We start from the raw sequence: 21,098 nt of genomic DNA on the forward strand, positions 1-21,098 counted from the left end.
GATCAGAAGTGGAGCAGCCAGGACTAGAACCGACACCCATATGGGATTCTGGTGCTGCAGGCACAGGCTTAGTGCACTACACCACAGTGCCAGCCCAAGATGTGCTTTCAATTCACTTTTCAATCACAGGCTTAATTCACCACTAACCATAATATTCAACAAGTAAAAAGTAGGAAGACACGGTTGCTTAGGAGTACAAACAAGAGCTAAAGACAACAACAGTATGACAAAATTGTCTGTTTCATTCCTATACATTTTTTGGTATTCCATATTAAATGCCACATATCGGGGCCGGCACTGTGGTGTATCTAGTAAAGCCGCCGCCTGCAGTACTTGCATCCCATAAGGGCGCCAGTTCAAGTCCCGGCTGCTCCACTTCCAATCCAGCTCTCTGCTGTGGCCTGGGAAAGCAGTGGAAGATAGCCCAAGTCCTTGGGCCCCTGCACCCACTTGGGAGACCTGGAAGAAGCTCCTGGCTCCTGGCTTCAGATTGGCACAGCTCCAGCTGTTGTGGCCATCTGGGGAGTGAACCAGTGCATGGAAGACCTCTCTCTCTCTGCCTCTCTTCTCTCTGTGTAATTCCGACTTTCAAATAAATAAAAAAAATTCTAAAAAAAAATTAAATGCCGTATATCTGAGAAAACATGTAGTATTTGTCTTTTCAAGACTGGCTTATTTCTCTAAGCATCATGGTCTCTAGTTGTAAAATATTCACTCATGTTAAAAACTCTTAGCAAACTAGGAGGAGAAGGAACTTCCCTAACATAAAGAAAGCACCTACAAAAGCCTATAGATTAGACAGAATGCTTTCTTCAAGACTGTGGGGAGGAAGGCAGTTTGGAAGTCTATTCTGGCCATTTCTATTCAACATTGTGTTGGAAATCCTAGCCAGTGCAACAAGGCAAGAAAAGAAACAAAAGGCATTCAAGATTCAAAAGGAACTAGAAGTATCCCTATTTGTATACAACTTGAGAAGGTATTCAGGGCTGGCTGGAGGTGGCAGGCAGGGAGGCCTGTATCTGCTCAGTATCAGTTTCACAGGCCTGGATGTTGAGGAAAGCAAGATTTGCCTATAGATGACTCCTGTAAGGCTGCCCTGGATCTTATGCATCTTGATGAGGGGTGAGGTGATAAGATTAACATAGTTGGGATGCACCAAGTGATGTGCTCTCAGAGCTGGCACAGCATACAGAATATGCCAGAATGGGCTTTTTGTTGCTTATATCAGCTGAGCAGCCTGTTGGACATGACATTCATGTGGATGGTGCACATGCCCACTCCATCTCAGGGCCCAGCTTGGTGTCTAGTAAGTGGCTGAGCTGGTGACAATCACACACTTGGGGCATCAAGGGAGCTGTATCTTGTAGTCTTTGGTGATGCTTCACTTCTTGAGGTTGAAGGCAAAGAAGCCTCCCCTTCCCCAGGAAGCCTTAATGGACTACTTAAATAGCACCGTTGAAGTCTTCCTCTTGCCTGGACTTAGGGGTGAAGCTGGTATCTTAGAGGTAGAGGCATGCGGAGATGTGGGGTCACCCTCTTCCCTGCGAGCATGCCCCCACATCTCCCTGTGATTGGCTCCCTTGGCACCACTATCTGAGAGTGTGGGAGGCTGGTGCAACCTCCTGCTTATTTTAAAATATATACTTTTTTATTCAGAGGCAGACCAGATGGCAATGGTAATGCAGCGGTGGGACACAAGGTTTTTATTCAAGCACAGTTACTTTCAAGCGTGACGGCTTTCAAGCTTCCTAGTTTCCCTTTTCCCATGCCTATTCACAAAGGCAATGCCCTTCCATTCATGCTGTTCTGTCCTCCAAACCTTTACAGGCGCTGCTGCAATTCTCGTGGTCAAGTTCAGTTTTTTCACTGTCACAGCTCCCCTGTTTCTGATCGTTCGTGCATTTGCTTTCATTTCTACCACAGAACTTTGTCCATGTCTCTAATACAAGGACTAATTTGCTGAATTGCTACACGCCTCGGCTAACTGCCACCTCGCTGCCTTTGTTCTGTCTTGAATCGGCTCCTGTCAATCACCAAAAGAAGCAGACCTCTTGGAGAAAGGGAACATGGACAGAAAGGCACTTGGCAAGGCGCACACATCTCTGCATAAACAAATGACCTCTTGTTCTCCAAAGCTCTTGAGATACAGGGAAGAAAATAATTAAGCTCTTCTACTATCTTTGCCTTATGTTACCAACAATACACTCTTGGTCCAAATGCCAGCACTTTGCATTATTATACATCGCAAGGAGCAGAAGGTAAGGGCGACAAGGATTCTTACACAAGTCGCAAAATAGGACCCCCATCGCTAAGAGATTTCCTTCCAATAATGTGGAGCAGACTCATTCCTCCTTTTTCTTCAGTATTTTTCCTTTCCTTCCTCCTCCAGATCAGCGCGGTCCAGCAGAGCCACATACGCGATTTAAAGGCTTTTTTATTTTATTATTTTTTTTTCGCCAGCTACATTCAACAAAATGAACAAGCAAAATTAGTTTGCATAACTTATTTAACACAATAGACCCTAAACATCACATCAATACGTCATCCATACAAAAAAAATTGAGATGTTTTACATTCTTCTTGTGCTGGAAACCTCGTGCTCACTTTACACTTACACAACATCAAATTCCGAGTAGTTGCATTTCAAGGGCCTAATAGCCACCGCATTGCACCCCATGGGTCCGGAATCTCCACCCTAATCCTTGAAGCCAGCAAAGAAAATGGCAAAGGAGGGAATAGTACTAGTTTGGAACCGAAAGGCAACCCCAGGAGGAGGCAAGACCCTGTGTTGTTAAGGTCTTTCAGATAACCTCACCTCACACCTCCGCCCACCACGGGGGCCCAGGCTGGCTGCAAGATAGGCAGAGTGCCAGGCAGCCTCAGAGAAGCAGGCAAGTGCGGGGCGGGGCGGAGGCCCCCCCACCGGGAGGGTGGGCGTGGCCATGGTTGGCGAGGGGCGGAGCCAGAGGAGCGGGACAGGTGGGCGGGGCCCCAGACGCATGCGCACTCCACTTGTTTAAAGCCCCGCCCGCTGCCACGTGTCCTAGCAACCGGGGTCAGAGCCACTGTCTACCCGGCTAAGTATTCTTTCGCGGTATTCCAGTCCCAGCAGCCGGTCTGGGCTGATCTCAGTCCCCAGCTGTCCGTCGTCCTGTCCACTTCTCCCTTCTACTGATTTCCGTTGTGCGTATCCGCTCATTTGAGCGGGTTCCCACAATGAATACTCGCGGTTTCCGTTTGGAAACCAATTTCTGGAGCCTCTGGCCCACCCTTTGTGGCCTGGGATGGCTACTAGGGTTGGGGCTCTTTTTGGGGCTTCAGGCAGCCTGCGGTACCGCTTTCGATCTGCCTGGGACAAGCCCAGAAGATTATTGCGAGTTGAACCTAGAAAACACCTCCTGCAAGGTGAGCACCAGAGGGAGGGAGAGAGATGAGAATGAGAAAGGTTCGGGTAAGGTTATGGGGGCAGACGGGGGCAGGCCAGGGTTGGGGGTTCAACGCCTGAGACTGGAATGCCAAAGCCACTCTTGGTGTGCATCTGACGGTCTTTCTGACTCCCCACTTGGTAGATCTGGATATTTTTCCCCCTGATTTTCTTTATTTCCTAACCGGTTCCTCTACTTTCCTCTCAGCATATTCTCCTCTCTCACAAATCCTCTATTCTCTGTTCCCTCCCCCACCAACTAATTTTCCTCCCCTCTCTAAGCCACACCCCTCTAGGCTCCGCCCCCATAGAAGCCGCCCCTCCTCTCACTGGCCCCGCCCCTCACAGACCACCCCCACAGACCACGCCCCTCACAGACCATGCCCTCTCAGATTTGCCCCGCCCCTCTCATAGGTCATGCCCTCCCACATTGGCCCCACCCCTCCTCACATTGGCCCCGCCCCTCCTCACATTGGCCCCGCCCCATCCTCTCATTGGCTGGACCTCCCATCCCCCTCCCAGTGTCTTACCTCATCACCTCTGTGTGTTCCATCAACTCTGGACTCCCTCTCAGCTCTTCCCTTTCTTCTCCTTGTTGGCTGCCCCATCCACCTCACTCGTTAATAGGCATTTAAATTTGCTCCATGCCTTTTTATGGCTTGATGATTCATTTCTTTTTAGTACTGAATAATATTCTGTTGTCTGGATGTACCACAATTTACTTATCCATTCACCTACTGCAGGACATCTGGGTTGCTTTCAAGTTTTGCAATTATAAATAAACCTTCCATAAACGTTGTGTGGACATGAGTTTTCAGCTCTTTTGGATAAATACCAAGGAGCACAATGGCTAGATTGTATGATGTATATATATTTAGTTTTGTAAGGAAATGCTCAGCTATCTTCCAAAGAGGATGTATTATTTTGCATTCCCAAGGGCAGTGAATGACAGTCCATTCTTTTGAACCAAAATAAAATCGTACTACTAATATACATGTCTTTGTAACCTCCATTTTACTGTTAATAACTCCAACACATCTTGTCTATTATATAGTTCATAGTCAGATTTCTTTAGTTTTCCTCAGAATATCCAAATTAGAATCCAGTCTAGAACCACAAATTGCATCTTATATTCTTTTTTAAAAAAGTTTTAAAGATTTATTTGAAAGGCAGAGTTACAGAGAGGCAGAGGCAGAGAGAGAGAGAGAGAGAGAGAGAGAGAGAGAGGTCATCTACCTGCTGGTTCACTCCCTAGATGGCTGCAAACAGCCAGTGCTGTGCTGATCCAAAGCCAGGAGCCAGGAGCCAGGAGCTTCTTCTGGGTCTCCCATAGAGGTGCAGGGTCCCAAGGACTTGGGCCATCTTCCACTGCTTTCCCAGGCTATAGCACATAGCAGCCAGGACTTGAACTGGTGCCCATATGGGATGCCGGCACTGAAGGCGGTGGCTCTACCTGCTATGCCACAGTGCTGGCCCCACATCTTATATTCTTATATATATATATATATATATATATATATTCTTATATATATTCTTTAAAAATATTTATTGAGGCTGGCATTATGGTGTTGTGGATAAAACCACTGTGTGCAATGTCAGCATCCCATATGGGCACTGGTTCATATTTCAGCTGCTCCATTTCAATTCCAGCTCTCTGCTAATGACCTGGGAAAGCAGCAGAAGATGATCCAAGTACTTGGGTCCTGCACCAATGTGAGAGACTTGGAAGAAGCTCCTGGCTCCTGGCTTTGGCCTGGCCCAGTCCTGGCTATTGCAGCCATTTGGGGAGTGAACCAGAGGATGGAAGATCTCTGTCTCTCCATCTCTCTGTGTTAACTCTGATTTTCAAATAAAATAAAATAAATCTTTTTATTTGAAAGAGAGAGAGAGAGGGAGAGAGGGAAAAGAGAGAGAGAGAAGAGAGAAAGAAAAAGAGAAAGAGATCTTCCATATACTTGTTCACTTCTCAAATGCCTGAAACAGCCAAGATTGGGCCAGGCAGAAGTCCGAAACCAGGAACTCCATCTGGGTCTCCCATATGGGGGGCAGGAACACAAGTATTTGGGCCATGATCTATTGCATTCCCAGACACATCAGGGAGCTAGATTTCAATTGGAGGAGATGGTAATTGAACTTCACTTCCGATCCAGCTCTCTGCTATGGCCTGGGAAAACAGTAGAAGATGGCCCAGATGCTTGGGCCTCTGCACTCACATGAGAAATCTGGGAGAAGCTCCTGGCTCCTGGCTACAGATTGGCCCAACTCCAAATATTGCGGCCATTGGGGGGTTAACCAGTGGATGAAAGATCTTCCTCTCTCTCTCTCTGTCTCTCCTCCCGCCTCTATAATTCTGACTTTCAAATAAATAAATCTTAAAAAAAAAAAAAGAAAAACTGATACTATTGGTGCCCTTCATGGAAGTGTGATGTGTGAAGATAGGATCCAGGAGGATGAGAAATTCCCAGAGAAGAATCTTCCATCTACTTGCGTCCTTGCACATTATTTTTTTTCAAGATTTGTTTATTTATTTTAAAGTCAGAGATATAGCGAGAGACAGAGAGGAGAGACATTTTGGATCCACTGGTTCACTCCCCAGATGGCTGCAATGACCAGAGCTGGGCCAAACTGAAACAGGAGCCAGGAACTTCATCTGTATCTGCACTGCAGGTGATGGCTTTACCTGCAATACCACAGTGCTGAGAAATTTCTTTTTAGAAACTTTTGCCTATTCACATTTGTAAGGCTAAAACTGATTTTTGTTGCAGTTACTGAATTTCTGATTAAATTGTATTAAATGCAGATGCAGTTCTCTTGTTTTACAGAGCCATATTAAGGTTATTCATGTTTGTTCCCAAATGTGCTAACATTGTATCCTTTTTTTAATGTAACCTCTGATAAATATGATAGCAGATGTATATATATATGTATATATATATATATATATATATATATAGACAGGCAGAGTGGACAGTGAGAGAGAGAGACAGAGAAAGGTCTTCCTTTGCGGTTGGTTCACCCTCCAATGGCCGCCACAGCTGGCGCGCTGCGGCCGGCGCACCGCGCTGATCTGATGGCAAGAGCCAGGTACTTATCCTGGTCTCCCATGGGGTGCAGGGCCCAAGGACTTGGGCCATCCTCCACTGCACTCCCTGGCCACAGCAGAGAGCTGGCCTGGAAGAGGGGCAACTGGGACAGAATCCGGCGCCCCGACCGGGACTAGAACCTGGTGTGCCAGCGCCGCAAGGCGGAGGATTAGCCTAGTGAGCCACGGCGCCGGCCGCAGATGTATATTTTTAAATGCAGCTTATGAGATTTTGGAAAAAGATAAAGTAACTACGCAAGTTACACATTTTTAGTGGTTTAAGAATTCCAACCTGGTAAACTATCAGGAATATAGCTGAGATCCATGGAAGTAAGCAAAAATGTCCCATTGAAAAGCCAGAATAGATGTCATAATGTTCATGTACTCTCTTGCTCTTAGATACTCTTTTACATTTAGTTTTGGCATATCTGGTTATTTGCTCTACAAATGGAAGGCCTACTCTACAGCAGATTGGGGCAAAGGAAGAGGAAAGAGAAAAAGGAAGAGGAGACATAATGACAACGGGCAGCACAAATGAAAGAGATGTAAAAACTTTACAAACAAGGTTAATTTCTTTGATGGGGGTGCAGGTATTCATATAATAATGATGTGGGTAGTCATCTGCTACCATTTAGTTTTTGGATATATATCTCTTCTCACCATTCTTGATCCGTGTGAATGTCAGAGAATCCATGCAGGTGCAATGACTGATTTCCAAAATGACCCTGATTCATCAAGGAAGGTAAATTCTGAGCCTTATATTCTCTTTCAGATAGGAAAGAATGATTTAAAATGATTCTTGTGAAAATGATTGAAATAACACAAGAAAAGCATTTTGTGTAGATATCTTTAATCACCTTCAATTCTCAGCTGAGTTTTATGGATTCCAGGGGCTGCATGAAGCCTCTTATACCTCAGTAATTTGCTGAATATATGTGTTTTTCTGGGGAGAGGGTCCATAGCTCTTGTCATATTCTCAAAGGATTCTATAATTAAAAAATTAAGGATGGCTGAGGTATCTGAAAAATTTATGTATCTAGAGAAACTAATGATACTAGATAAATGAAATGCTAAGAATTTATTGCTATACTGTGTTAAAAATTTATAACTGTTCCAAGTTATTAATTTATAACAATTATAAATTAATAGTAGCAATAAGCCCAGTTACCTTTCAGTTGCTTCATTATGTATTTTTCAAGTGCTAACTTCTTTTATTATGTGTTATTAATGAATGTTCTTTTTTCTTTTAGTCATTAGTGGAAGTATATGTAAACAGATTGGACTCAGTGGAATCTGTGTTACCTTATGAATATGATACGTAAGTGTGGCATGACATAATTGTGTTATGATGTGTCTCAAGGTTTTTTTTAAACATTTACTTATTTGAAAGGCAGAGCTACAGAGGGGCAGAGGCAGAGACATGGAGAGAGAACTTCTATCTGCTGGTTCACTCCCCAAATGGCGGCAACAGCTGGAGCTGAGCTGATCTGAAGCTAGGAGCCACAGCTTTTTCCAAATCTCCCACATGGGTGCAGGGGCCCAAGCAGTTGGACCATCTACTGCTTTCCCAGGCCTTAGCAGAGAGCTGGATCAGAAATGGAGCAGCCGGATCTCAAACCAGTGCCTATTTGGGATGCTGGTGCTGCAGGTGGCGGCTTTATAGGCCCCTCAAGTTTTTTAACACAATGAATGAAAGCCCTGGATATATTAAGCAAAGTCATGATAATTTTATAGTGAAGATAACAAGAAAAATGATTAAAATAAAAAGCTTTCAATGTGAGACAAATGTTTAAAAAAATTAGGAAGCTGTTATACTTGATTTTTTTTTTTTTGACAGGCAGAGTGGATAGTGAGAGAGAGAGACAGAAAGAAAGGTCTTTCTTTTGCCGTTGGTTCACCCTCCAATGGCCGCCACAGCTGGCGCGCTGCAGCCGGCGCACCGAGCTGATCCGATGGCAGGAGCCAGGTGCTTCTCTTGGTCTCTCATGGGGTGCAGGGCCCAAGCACTTGGGCCATCCTCCACTGCCTTCCTGGGCCACAGCAGAGAGCTGGCCTGGAAGAGGGGCAACCGGGAAAGAATCTGGCGCTCCGACCGGGACTAGAACCGGGTGTGCCAGCACCGCTAGATGGAGGATTAGCTTATTGAATCGTGGCGCCGGCCCTATACTTGATTTTTTTATCAGAAAGATAAATTATAAATTTACTACACTTTGGACTGTTAAAAATATCTTTGCAAAGTTGTAGCTTATTTTTAAAACATGGACTAAATAGGTTTATACTAAAGTTTTAATGGATGATCATGCTTAGTTTAGTAGTGTGTGGTTGTTATATGATCAAGATTATGAATGACCCATTATTTTATAATAAAAATAAAGAACATTCTTTTCAGAAGACAACGATTATGATTCTCTTTGGTGTTACTTATTTCCTCTAATTAAGTAGAAATAAATTCAGGACTGATTTCCATTAAAGTATCAGGCATAAATATAGGTGTTAGTATGAATTTTAAAAATAAATCACAGGACTACTATTTATTTTCCATTTAAGCCATTTTATACTCAAATTTACTGATAGTTGTAATTTTTTCACCTAGTAACCTTTTGTGAGTGTGTGGGAACATGTCTGGGGGGACTTTGTTCTTTGTTTCTCTTTGATCAGAACTGACAATTAGTTTTGAAATGTCTAAGTTACAATTAGAATAGGCTTTGAACAGTTGTTTGCTTACTTTAATATGATTTTTTTTTGAGATGGAGAGAGAAACACACAGAGAAAGAGAGAGGGAGAGCAAGTGCTCCCATCTGCTGATTCACTTTCCAAATGCACAAAAAAGCCAGGACTGTGTTTGGCCAAAGCCTGGAGACAGGAGCTCAGTCAAGGTTTCCCACATGGGCAGCAGGGACCCAAGTACTTGAGCCATTACCTGCTGCCTCCCAGGGTGCACATTTAGCAGAAAGCTGGAATCAGAAGTGAAACCAGGACACGGACCCAGGCACTATAATGGGGATGTGGCATCTTAATTGCTAGGCTAAATACCCACACCAGATTCTTATGTAATTTGAAGCTTAACCCTGAAAGTATTATTATTTTATATTTTAAGATTATGATTTACTTATATTCAAAAAATGAAGAGCAGTAACACAAGCATAATGCCTAGTTTTCCAGATGTTAAACAATATAAAGAGAAATATATTATGGTGTCTATAAATCATATTCAGATATATTCTGGGTCATAGTTTTAGAAGCAATACCATTAGCAGTGGAGACTAAATTAATTACACAGATTGACTTTTTTGCTGATATTTTTATCTTATTTGAATCTCATTTTTTAGCTTTGACTTCTGTCAAGATGCTGCAATGAAGAGACCTTCGGAAAATATTGGACAAGCCCTATTTGGAGAACAAATAATATCATCTCCTTATAAGGTTATTCAGCTGATATTATTAAATCTAATTTAAAAATGAATCTTTTTAAAATGACTTAAAACTGTAGCAAAGACTCTTTATTTTCAGAGACATAAGAGAAGAAACATGTAGAAACTGGTATTGCCAGAAGAATCCATTAAAGCATGCACTTTAAGCTATCTGTACTACTTAGTAATTCTGCCTAAAGTTGCTAACTTTCAAGTTTTATTTGGTTTATAAAGAATAAAAGTAAATTAATTCTCCTGCACATAATTTGGTAGAATGATATAAACATGAAATTGAACTCTCAGTGTCTCTTGATGTTGCCTTCAATATCTTAATAGATATGGGGACAGAATAAAGATGCTTTCATAAATGATTATGATTATGAAAACTTTTACCTTTACTCTTGTTTGTTCCCAGTTGTATTGAAGTCTAATTGAAGAGCTATGAACTTTTTTTTCAAATTTTGTTGAGATCCATCTGTGTTATTGTGTGTATCAATAGTTCATTCTTTTTTGTTCCTGAGTAGAATTCCATCATACAGATGGACAAGTTTAACTATTTATTTCAATTTAAGACAGACATTTGGATCCTTTACAACTTTTGGCTATTTTAAATAAAGCTGCTATGATCATTCATGTGGAGGTTTTTTGTGAAGATTGATTTCCATTTTTCTGGATAAGTATATGAGTGTGATGACTGGATCAAATAATATTTGTATGTTTAGTTTTGGAAGCTGCTAAACTGTTTTCCAAAGTTACTGTATCATTTTACATTCCCACTAGCAACAGTACTTGTAGTCCAGTTTCTCTATATCCTTGTCAGCACTTGATGTCACTATTTTAATTTTAACCAAGCTGATAGATGCATAGTGATATCTCATTGTAATTTTAATTTGCATTTTCCTAATGGTTAATGATGATGAACATATTTTCATGTGCTAAATTTCCATCTGTATATCTTCATCAGTGAAAATTCTCCCTTTTTGTGCATATTATACTATTTGTTCTTTTGTGGTTTTCAAACTTTTTAGTACATTCTCAATGTGAGTCTATTTTTGCAACAGCAGTTTGCCAATAGTTTCACTCAACATGTAGATTACATCTTCATCCTTTTTTGACACTCATTTATTTTATTTTTAATTTTATTTATATAAAGGGAATATTTTTAACATCTTAGCAATATCTTCACAAAGCCAGTTTTAAATTTTGATAAGGTTCAATGATTAACTTTTCCTTTTTTTAAAAGATTGATTTATTTATTTAAAAGTCAGGGTTACACAGAGAGAGGAGAGGCGGAGAGAGAGAGAGAGAGAGTGGAGAGAGAGGTCTTCCATCCCTTCCATCCGATGGTTCACTTCCCAATTGGCCACAATGACCAGAACTGCGCCGATCTGAAGCCAGGAGCCAGGAGTTTCTTCGGGGTCTTCCATGAGGGTTCAGGGGCCCAAGGGCTTGGGCCATCTTCTACTTTCCCAGGCCATACCACAATGCTGGATCGGAAGTGGAACAGCTGGGTCTCAAACTGGCGCCCATATAGGATGCTGGCACTTCAGGCCAGGGTGTTAACCCACTGCGCCACAGTGCCAGCCCCAACTTTTCCTTTTAAGGACTGCTTTTGGTATTAAGTTAAACATTTCACATAACTTTAGATACTAAAGTTTTTCTTATTATTCTTCTCTTTCCCCCCCAGAAATCATTTATTTAAGGTATACACAAACTTCATGCATTTCATAAATGCAACTTTGGGAACATAGTGATTCTTCCCACCGTATCTACCCTACCACCCTGTTTCCTCCTCCTTCTTCTATTCCCATTCTTATTTTTTACTAAGATCTATTTTCATTTTTACTTTATAGACATTAGATTAACTCTAAGTAAAGAGTTCAACAAATAGTATGGAAAAAAAACCTGTTCTTCTACAGTCAAGACAAGGGCTGTTCAAAGTCATCACATCTCAAAGTGTTAATTTCACTTCTATAGATTTCCTTTTAGGTTCTCTATTATCACAGATCAGGGAGAACATATGGTATTTGTCCTTTTAGGACTGGCTTATTTCACTAAGTATGATGTTTTTCAGTTTCATCCATTTTGTTGCAAATGACAGGATTTCATGGTGTCCATATCATAATTTCTTTATCTAGTCTTCAGTTGACTGACATTTGGGTTGATTCCATAAAAATATGGAATGCTTCATGAACTTTTGTGTCATCCTTGTGCAAGGGCCATGCTAATCTTCTCTGTGTCATTCTAATTTTAGCATATGTGCTGCCAAAATGAGCACTATACTTTCTTCTTTGTTTTATAATTTTTCGTTTTATTTTTAAGTATAAGATGTGAAGTTTAGGTCGAGATTATTATTATTATTATCATTTTGCCTATAGATGGCTAATTGCTTCAGCACTCTTTGTTCAAAAGACTATCCTTCTTCCATGAATTACTTTTACACCTTTGTGAAAAATGACTTGGGTATAGTTGTAAGGGTCTATTTCCAAATTCCTCTTGATCTGTTACATTGATTTATGTGTCTGACATTAGCTTTTTTTTTGATGATAAGAGTTGCACACAATAGCTTTATAGAGTATTGTTCTCACAGGAAAGTGGACTTTATTAAGAAAGTCTTTGTCTTGGACTGAAGAAACCTGACAGTGTTGTTCAACTTAGCTGCCAACAAAGATTTTTTTGGGTTAATATTTGTATGATTTTAAGACATGAAGTGCTATTCATGCTTTTTTTTTTCATTGTTAATTCTTGCTCATAATTTCCTGATTAATAACACTGACACTTTACATTCTTAATCCTCATAACTATACTTTATACATAAGATATTTCATATTAAAAAGTACTGAATACTTTATAATCCCATTTTTGGTAGCATAATTATTGAGAGACAAATTACATACCATATAATTTACCCACTTAAAGTTTCTAATTCAATACTTTTTAGTATATATTCATAGAGTTGTGCAAACATCACTACAATCAATTTTATTATCACTTTTTAAAATATTTATTTATTTATTTGAAAGTCAGAGTTACCCAGAGAGAAAGAGAGGCAGAGAGAGAGAGAGAGAGAGAGGTCTTCCATCCGATGGTTCACTCCCTAGTTGGCCGCAATGGCTGGAGCTGTGCCAATGTGAAGCCAGGAGCCAGGAGCCAGGAGCTTCTTCTAGGTCTCCCAAGTGGGTGCAGGGGCCCAAGGATTTGGGCCATCTTCTACTGCTTTCCCAGGCCATAGCAGAGAGCTGGATTGGAAGTGGAGCTACCAGACTTGAACCGGCGCCCATATGGGATGCTGGCACTGCAGGTGGCAGCTTTACCCATTATGCCACAGCACCAGCCCCTAAAAAGTGAAGAGTTTTATGTCAGGGTAGTTTTTATGAAGCTACAGTGGATTGTATATTTCACCTTGTATATTATGGAAGAAGACAAACTCTTCTGTTCAGTAGATGAAAGCATCACCCTCACGTGTGCATGCATGTGTCTAGAGTAATCATTTCAGTTATGGATTGAAGCTTGGAGGAGACAATGTTGAGAATGATGGCATACTGAAATCTTTGAAGACAGTTTTATATTAAAGATAAATTGGTCATTTTGTAACACTTGATTTATAAAGTGTAAACTAATATCTTATTATTTTAAATTTTTTCTTAACAGTTATCTTTTAATAAAACAGAAACATGTGTGAGTGTTTGTGTAAAAACTTACAATGCAATAAATAAAGAACAAAAGAAACACCTGAATTTCTTGAGGAACGGAATACGCCTGAATTATCAACATCATTGGTACGTTTGGCTTTGAAATAACACAACTTAATCTTTCGGTTCCTTTCAGAAGTGCTTCGCTAATTGATATTTCTATATTTTATGTGACTTGAATTTGATTAAAATATGAACTTAAATCTAAATAAGATGATGTTTGTATTGTTTGACATGAAATGCCTCTTAAATCTTCTATTTTAAAAATATTTATACCTAGGATTATTGATAGTATGCCAGTAACATGGTGTCGTGATACAAAAGATGGAAGAAAACACTGTACAAGAGGATTTCCCATTGGTTGTTTCATTACCAGAAGTGGCAAAGCAAATGATGATTGCATTAACAGGGTAAGTGTTGAGAACTTACTATAGAAATACAATAATGTTGCCTCACAATTCACTTTCTTTATTTTTATTTATTTATTTTTAAAAGATTCATTATTTATTTGAGAGGCATAATTACAGACAAAGAGAGGGAGAGACAGACAGAGAGGTCTTCCATCTGTTGGTTCACTCCCCAAACGGCCACAACAGCTTGAGCTGGACTGATCCAAAGCCAGGAGCCAGGAGCTTCTTCCAGGTCTCCCATGTGGGTTCAGGAGCCCCAGCATTTGGGCCATCTTCCACTGCTTTCCCAAACCATTAGCAGTGAGCTGGGTCAGAAGAGGAGCAGTTGGAACACAAACCAGCGCCCAAATGGGATGCCATTGCTGCAAGTGGAAGCTTAGCCTACTATGCCACAGTGCCAGCCCCACAATTCACTTTCTATTGTAGTTGTTCAACAAACATTAACAGACCCCTACCATCTTTTGAGTTTTGTGGTACAAGTTGGAGACACAAAGAGAAGGAACTATTGTCCCTGTCTTCTAGAAATCTACAGTCCTAAGTAGGAAGATAGAAATGTAAATAAATCAACACGATAAACTATATTATGATAGAAGACTATGGAATGAAGAGGATCCAATGATAGGGGAAAATTATTTGTCAGGCAAATAGGTGGGTGATTATTTTTAGAAGAGAAATTAGTTTTATCAAGAGGTTGAATACCTGAAACAGTGTACTGTCATTGGGGAACTGCAAGTGGTAGATTATGTCTATGGCATAGGTTTAGGGGGTTCAGCTAGAGATGAAGCTACACATGAGGTCAGTAGAAGCCAGGTGCTAGGGAAAAGAGGATTGAATTCCTGCTGTGTGCCAGGAGCAATGCTATATCACTCCACATGTAGTGACTGATCTAATCTTCAGAATGGCTCTCTTGCTAGGGTTACAGAGACTAAAGAAGGGAAATTACAACTTAGTACTATTATGAAAATAGTTTTGCCCTTGAGGGCTGCCTGAAATAGTCTCAGAGTTTACAGTCTTAGGGCTGGAGCAGAGGGTAGAAGGACTGAATGGACATGGAAGAGCCTAACCAGGACAGCTGGAATTTTCATTTATTTTCTATGTGGGGATTTCACATGCTTCACAATGGGGCTGTTAAGGAAGGATGAGGGAGGGTACAGGATGACTCCTAGGTTCTGGGCTGGTTGTCTACCTAATGGTAGTCTTAGTACTCTTCATTGTTTCTTTCCAGAGAAAAGGGCAGTTTTTCTTAAATTTCAGTGATGTACCACTGTGGTAATTTCTGCTGTATGTGAAATACCTGTATTGTTATTCATCTGTCTTAAAAAATACATTATTTAATTTAGTTTTATTTGGAAAGAAAACTATTATATCCCACAAATTAAAGGTTGAAAGTACTACTCACGTTTTTTATTCATTTAATTTCAAGTAAACTTAGTAAAGTGAAAATTATTTTCCCATCTCCTGCCTAATATCACCTCATATATCCCCAGTGGTATGCAGTCATCACAATGGAAACAGTGAGATAGGGAATATGGGAGGAGAAGCGGCAAACAACTGCTTAACTGATGGTTCTTTCAAAGCAAGGGTAAACTGGCAGAAGAGAAGAGTGAATAAAAAGGAGAAATTCTCATTAATATAGTCTGTGTTCAAGAACATATGTGAAAGTGGGTTGTTTGGGAACATTTAAGAACTGCATTTTTGAAGATCAGGTCTGTGAATAACAAAGAGACCAATAGGATGAATGGGCCCTAGCTGGCGAGAGTAGCACTAACTTCATTAACCTGTGTACATTGCCAATCTAAAATTACTGATGTTAAGTAGAAGCTTAAATAAAACTAGTAGTTGTCTTTTATTGTTATGCTTTTTATAAATAGAGGTATTCTTATGAATTTTATTTTTCTTTTAAGGGTATTTATTTTAGATGGATGTTGATGTCCTCTCCCTCCAGCCCCCACACACATAATGTTCCTTTTAATAGCAAAATTAGAGCTTCAGGCAAGTCTCAGAATAGCTGTCGATAGTGTTTGTAGTGTTATTGTTCATATTGGTGGGAATAATTAGACCAGCCATTTTCAAAGGTCTGGGGAGGGGGTCTCTGAGAATATTTGAGGGAGCCTGCAAGGTCAAAACTATTTTCATAATAGTACGGAGCTGTCATTTGCCTTCTTTACTCTCACTTTCATGTGCACAGTGGAATTTTCCAGAGGCTACATGAAATGTGATGATATCACTCTGAAGGCTAATGGAATGTATGCTTCTGTATTCTTGTTTTAAAAATATCTCATTTTAAATGCTAATGCAGTAGATATAGAGAGCTATAACCAATAAACAAAAGCTGTTTGTGGTCCTTACTCTTTTTTAAGGGTGAGGGTCCTGAGACTAAGACATTTGAGAATTGCTAAGTTAGATACTTAGAATAAAAGTGGTAAATGTGGCTGTCTGACTAAAAAAAAGAGGACTTTTTTTTTAAATTAATTGAACCTGCTCACCATTGTGAACATGATTTGATTCTAATAAAACTTACTGTACAGAGGGAATCACAATTTAAAAGTAATTCATTTCCTTTGTCTAACAAGTTAGAAGTCAAAGTTTTCATAATTTCTTTGAAGAACTACTAGAAAAAAGAATAGAAGAGTAGAGCAGAGGACTAGAGTAGAGAATATAGAAAAGGATCTAAATATTTTTGGAAATTTCAGTGTATCACAAAGGTGGCATTTCGTATCAGCAAAGACTTCAGTTAATGATGTTGGTATAAACAACTGTTTCTGGGGGAAAAAGAGGTGAGTCCTCGCCTTAATCCTTATGCTCAAATGAACTACATGTGATTTAACACTTCAAACATTAAGATGGGGGCTGGTGCTGTGGCATGGAAGACAGCCTGCGGTGCCGGCAACCCATGCGGGCGATGGTTAAAGTTCTGGCTGCTCCATTTCTGATCCAGCATCCTTGGTAGTGGTCTGGGAAAACAGTGTAAGATGGCCAAAGTACTTGGGCCCTTGCACCCACGTAGGAGACCCGGAAGAATCTCCTGGCTTCGAGTCAGCCCAGCTCCGGCTGTTGCAGCAATTTGAGGTATGAACCAGCAGACAAAATATCTCTCTCTATCTGTAACTGCCTCTCAAATAAATAAACAAAAATCTTTTAAAAAAGTAGATACTAAAAAAAAATTAAGATAGTAGAAGAAAACATGTAATTAAGAAGGAAGACACAAGCTCTAGAAAGTATGGAGGAAATGATTGTAAAACAAAAACCTTCTATACAGCAAGTAAACTAAATAGCAAAGTCCAAACATAACTGATACCACCCAGAAACACTATTTGTGATCTAGATGAGGAAGGGATGATATTTTTGTTTTCTTTTATCCATAGATCCCTCATACAAATCAGAAAAGAGCAAACAGCTCAATAGAAAAATAGGCAAAACCAGCAGTCTGTTTTGTGGAAAAATGAATTTAAATGGCCAAGAAACACGAACCAATCCTCAACCAGTTATAATTAAAGAGACAAGTTTGAGAAATAATATTGTTCATCTTTCAGATCCACAAACTTGTTAAACTAGTGCTGGCTAAACTGCAGGGAAACACACTGTGTAACAGTAAAATGAGGGGCTGGGGCTGTGGCGCCGCAGGTTAAACCTGCGGCTTGCAGCGCCAGCATTCCATATGGGCGTTGGTTCGAGTCCTGGCTGCTCCACTTCCAATCCAGATCTTTGCTATGGCCTGGGAAAGCAGTAGAAGATGGCCCAAATCCTTGGGCCCCTACACCCACGTGGGAGACCTGAGAGAAGCTCCTGGCTCCTGGCTTCGGATCAGCTCAGCTCTGGCCATTGTGGTCATTTGGGGAGTGAACCAGTGGATGGAAGACCTATTTCTCTCTCTGGCTCTACCTAGCTCTGTAACTCTGTCTTTCAAATAAGTAAAATAAATCTTTAAAAAAAAAAAAAAAACAGTAACTTGATACTGTCTGCTTGGAAGACACTTGGCCATAGCTAGCAAAATTAAATAGACATGTAATACACAATAATATGCAAAATTTATAAAATAACACATAATAATGTAATAACAAAATTAAAACAATGCATTTCATTTGATCTTGTAACCTTACTAGGAATTCATACTGCAGGTAAACAAGGGATTGCCATAATGCACATCCCATGAATGTGTTTAGATGAGAGAGCTCATGGCTAGGCTTTGTTAGTGGAGGATCCACTGTGAACTGTAGGGAACTGTGATGTGTTAATAGGGCAGCATGTGTCAGACAATACATATCAGTAGGCGAAATCTGCTGGATTCTCTATATTGATTGGGTACCACTTTAACATATGAGGGTACTTAAAAATTTGTGAAAGATAGCATTAAAATATAAGTTTAGGAGTGGGCATTGGGCATGCAATTAATATGCCTCTTGGGACACTGGCATCCTATATGAGACTACTTGTGTTCAAGTCCTGGCTATTCTTCCACTTCCATCTTCCTGATAATGATAACCTTGGGAGGGAGCAGTGATGGCTCAAGTAATTGAGTCCCTGTCACCCATCTTTAAGAACTTGATTGGGTTTCAGGCTTTTGGTTTCAGCCTAGCCCCGCCTTGGCTATTGTGAGCATTTGGGAAGAGAACCAGTGGATGGAAGATATCTTTCTCTCCTCAAATGAAACAAAGTTCATGAAAAGTATAATTAAAATATGCATATTTAAAGGAAGATACATTTATTTCAGTGCAAAATTTTTGAAATCCATGCACAACTTTTTTATAATATGCATTTCCATTAATTTCATTTATGTAACATATAATACATATATAGCCCAATATGATCTCTACTTATGCATACTTGTTATTGATGATACTGTAGTAAATATTCTTTTACCTCTTTAAAGTGGGATTAAGAGTAGTATATATTACTTAAGATTGATATAAAGACACATAAGGCAATACTTGTAAAGTGCATGGTGTAGTGTTTAATACATAGTAAGCATTCAATAAATCTTTATTGTACAACCATCTGTGACTATTGTCTATTACTTTTGGATAAATTCATTTATATCTGATTGCTGGGTCAAAGGATAGGGACCTAAAAAACAATTTCTTGCTGTAAAATGCAGATACAGAAAACCACACAAAACAATTGCAACTTCTAATAAAAGATTATAAGGGAAATACCTTTGTGAAACCTGACCAGGCTACCAAATAAAATTTGGCCAGCCACCCCAGAAAGTTTTCACGCATTTCTGCCCATTTATAACACCCTCTTTCCCCCAAGGTAATCACTATTCTAACTTTTATAGTAGTCAGTTCCTTGAATTTCTTTTGTAATTTTATCACCCAAATATCCTTCCTACAGTTTAGACTTGACCTTTTTAAATGGGCCTATTGAGAATATTCATTATGAGCATTTCAAAGGCACAGAAAAGTTGAAAGAATTTTATAGTGGATGCTCACATACCCAACACCTAGTTCTACAATTAACTTTTTGCTGTGTTTGATTTATCACTTATCTATCTGTCCATCCCTGTATCATTTAATCCAGTCCACTGTGAATACTTCTGTCCTGTAGTTCCTGCAAATTGTTAGCTGGTTTCAGTGACTTGACCAGATTCAAGTTTGGTTTATTTGACAAGATAAGATGTTGTTTGATCAGAAAACATATGATGTCTTTTGCCTCTAGGCTGTGATACTTGGATCCATTAATCCATTATGGGTTGCAGCACACTGGAGAAAAAGAAGCCAGGTGTTGTGAACACACATTAATCCAGAAACCAAACCCTTTCATTTGCAATGTTTGTCTAGCGCCCTCTGCTGACAAAGCTTCAATCCATGCCAGTTTGTAGAGAAAAAAAAATTATTAAAGGACCCAATCTAGTTTCATACAGAGCAAGCAAAAACCATGGATTTAGGGGCCGGCCTCGTGGCTCACTTGGTTAATCCTTCACCTGCGGTGCCAGAATCCCATAAGGGCCCCGGGTTCTAGTCCCGGTTGCTCCTCTTCCAGTCCAGCTCTCTGGTGTGGCCCAGGAGGGCAATTCAGGATGGCCCAGGTGCTTGGGCCCCTGCACCCGCATGGGAGACCAGGAAGAAGTTCCCGGCTTCGGATCGGTGCAGCATGTTTGGAGAGTGAACCAGCCGTGGCGTCCATTTGGGGAGTGAACCAACGGAAGGAAGACCTTTCTCTCTGTCTATAACTCTACCTGTCAAATAAATTTAAAAAATTAAAAAAAATTTATAAAATAAATTCTTTAAAAACACATGGATTTAGAGATGAGAGGCAATAGGTCAATAAAGGGAACACCTTACACAGATGTGTTTTTTTTTTTTTATTTGACAGGTAGAGTTATAGACAGAGAGAGACAGAGGGAAAGGTCTTCCTTTCATTGGTTCACTCCCAAATTGGCTGCTATGGCCGGCACTATGCCGATCCGAAGCCAGGAGCCAAGTGCCTCTTCCTGGTCTTCCATGCTGGTGCAGGGGCCCAAGCACTTGGGCCATCCTCCACTGCTATCCCGGGCCACAGCAGAGAGCTGGACTGGAAGAGGAGCAACCGGGGCTAGAACCCAGCGCCCATATGGGATGCCGGCACCGCAGGTGGAGGATTAACCAAGTGAGCCACGGCGCCGGCCCACAGATGTGTTAATAACATAAGTAGAATCTTCTCTGTACGTCCAGAAGTCTGTCTCGGTGCACCTGTCTTTACTCTAGGCTTGAACCCCACAAATTCTAACCTCTTTGACTTTTGTGGATTTGAACTTTGTCTCCTCAATTCAGAGAAATTCTTCCTGAGTCTCTTCCTGAGTACCCTTTCCCTGTGTCAAAGCCTGAAATTCTACCTGGAAAGTAAGCTGGAGACAGTAGTAGAGCTCACCCTATTTGTGCCTTTTCCAAGTACTTAAGCTATCAGTTGCTGCCTCCCAGGTTACACGTTAGCAGGAAGCTGGAATTGGAAGTAGAGCCAGGACTTGTACCTAGGCATTCTGATGGGGTATGTGGGCATCCCAAGTGGCATCTTAGCAACTTTTTTTTTTTTAAAGATTTATTTATTTATTTGAGAGACAGAGTTACAAACAGAGAAAGGGAGAGACAGAGAGAGCGAGGG

General features: G+C 40.5%; 1 protein-coding gene and 1 non-coding gene across 7 annotated transcripts in view; one reads left to right on the forward strand and one right to left on the reverse strand.

Annotated features, from left to right (window-relative positions):
* The first annotated feature begins 3,030 nt into the window (after nt 1-3,030).
* Nucleotides 3,031-21,098, forward strand: part of LOC100353059 (transmembrane 9 superfamily member 2) — a 95,221-nt gene continuing 77,153 nt past the window's right edge. For 4 of the 6 annotated variants that reach the window (XM_070066948.1, XM_089323772.1, XM_070066947.1 and 1 more), the window contains exons 1-5: nt 3,031-3,405; nt 7,757-7,824; nt 9,836-9,929; nt 13,568-13,695; nt 13,889-14,018. In XM_070066948.1, the coding sequence (XP_069923049.1) occupies nt 3,217-3,405; nt 7,757-7,824; nt 9,836-9,929; nt 13,568-13,695; nt 13,889-14,018 (609 nt within the window). In that variant the 5' untranslated portion in view covers nt 3,031-3,216. Of the gene's footprint in view, nt 3,406-6,994; nt 7,249-7,756; nt 7,825-9,835; nt 9,930-13,567; nt 13,696-13,888; nt 14,019-21,098 lie in introns of those variants that run through there. The other 2 variants (XM_089323773.1, XM_089323770.1) reach the window with 2 other exon arrangements.
* On the reverse strand, nt 12,088-12,194 carry LOC127485109 (U6 spliceosomal RNA). The gene has a single exon (XR_007912283.1). It is a non-coding gene; the product is annotated as a U6 spliceosomal RNA (small nuclear RNA).

This window comes from Oryctolagus cuniculus, chromosome X, assembly GCF_051225735.1.
Source record: "Oryctolagus cuniculus isolate XC-2025 breed Fujian yellow rabbit chromosome X, ASM5122573v1, whole genome shotgun sequence".
Lineage (NCBI taxonomy): Eukaryota > Metazoa > Chordata > Mammalia > Lagomorpha > Leporidae > Oryctolagus > Oryctolagus cuniculus.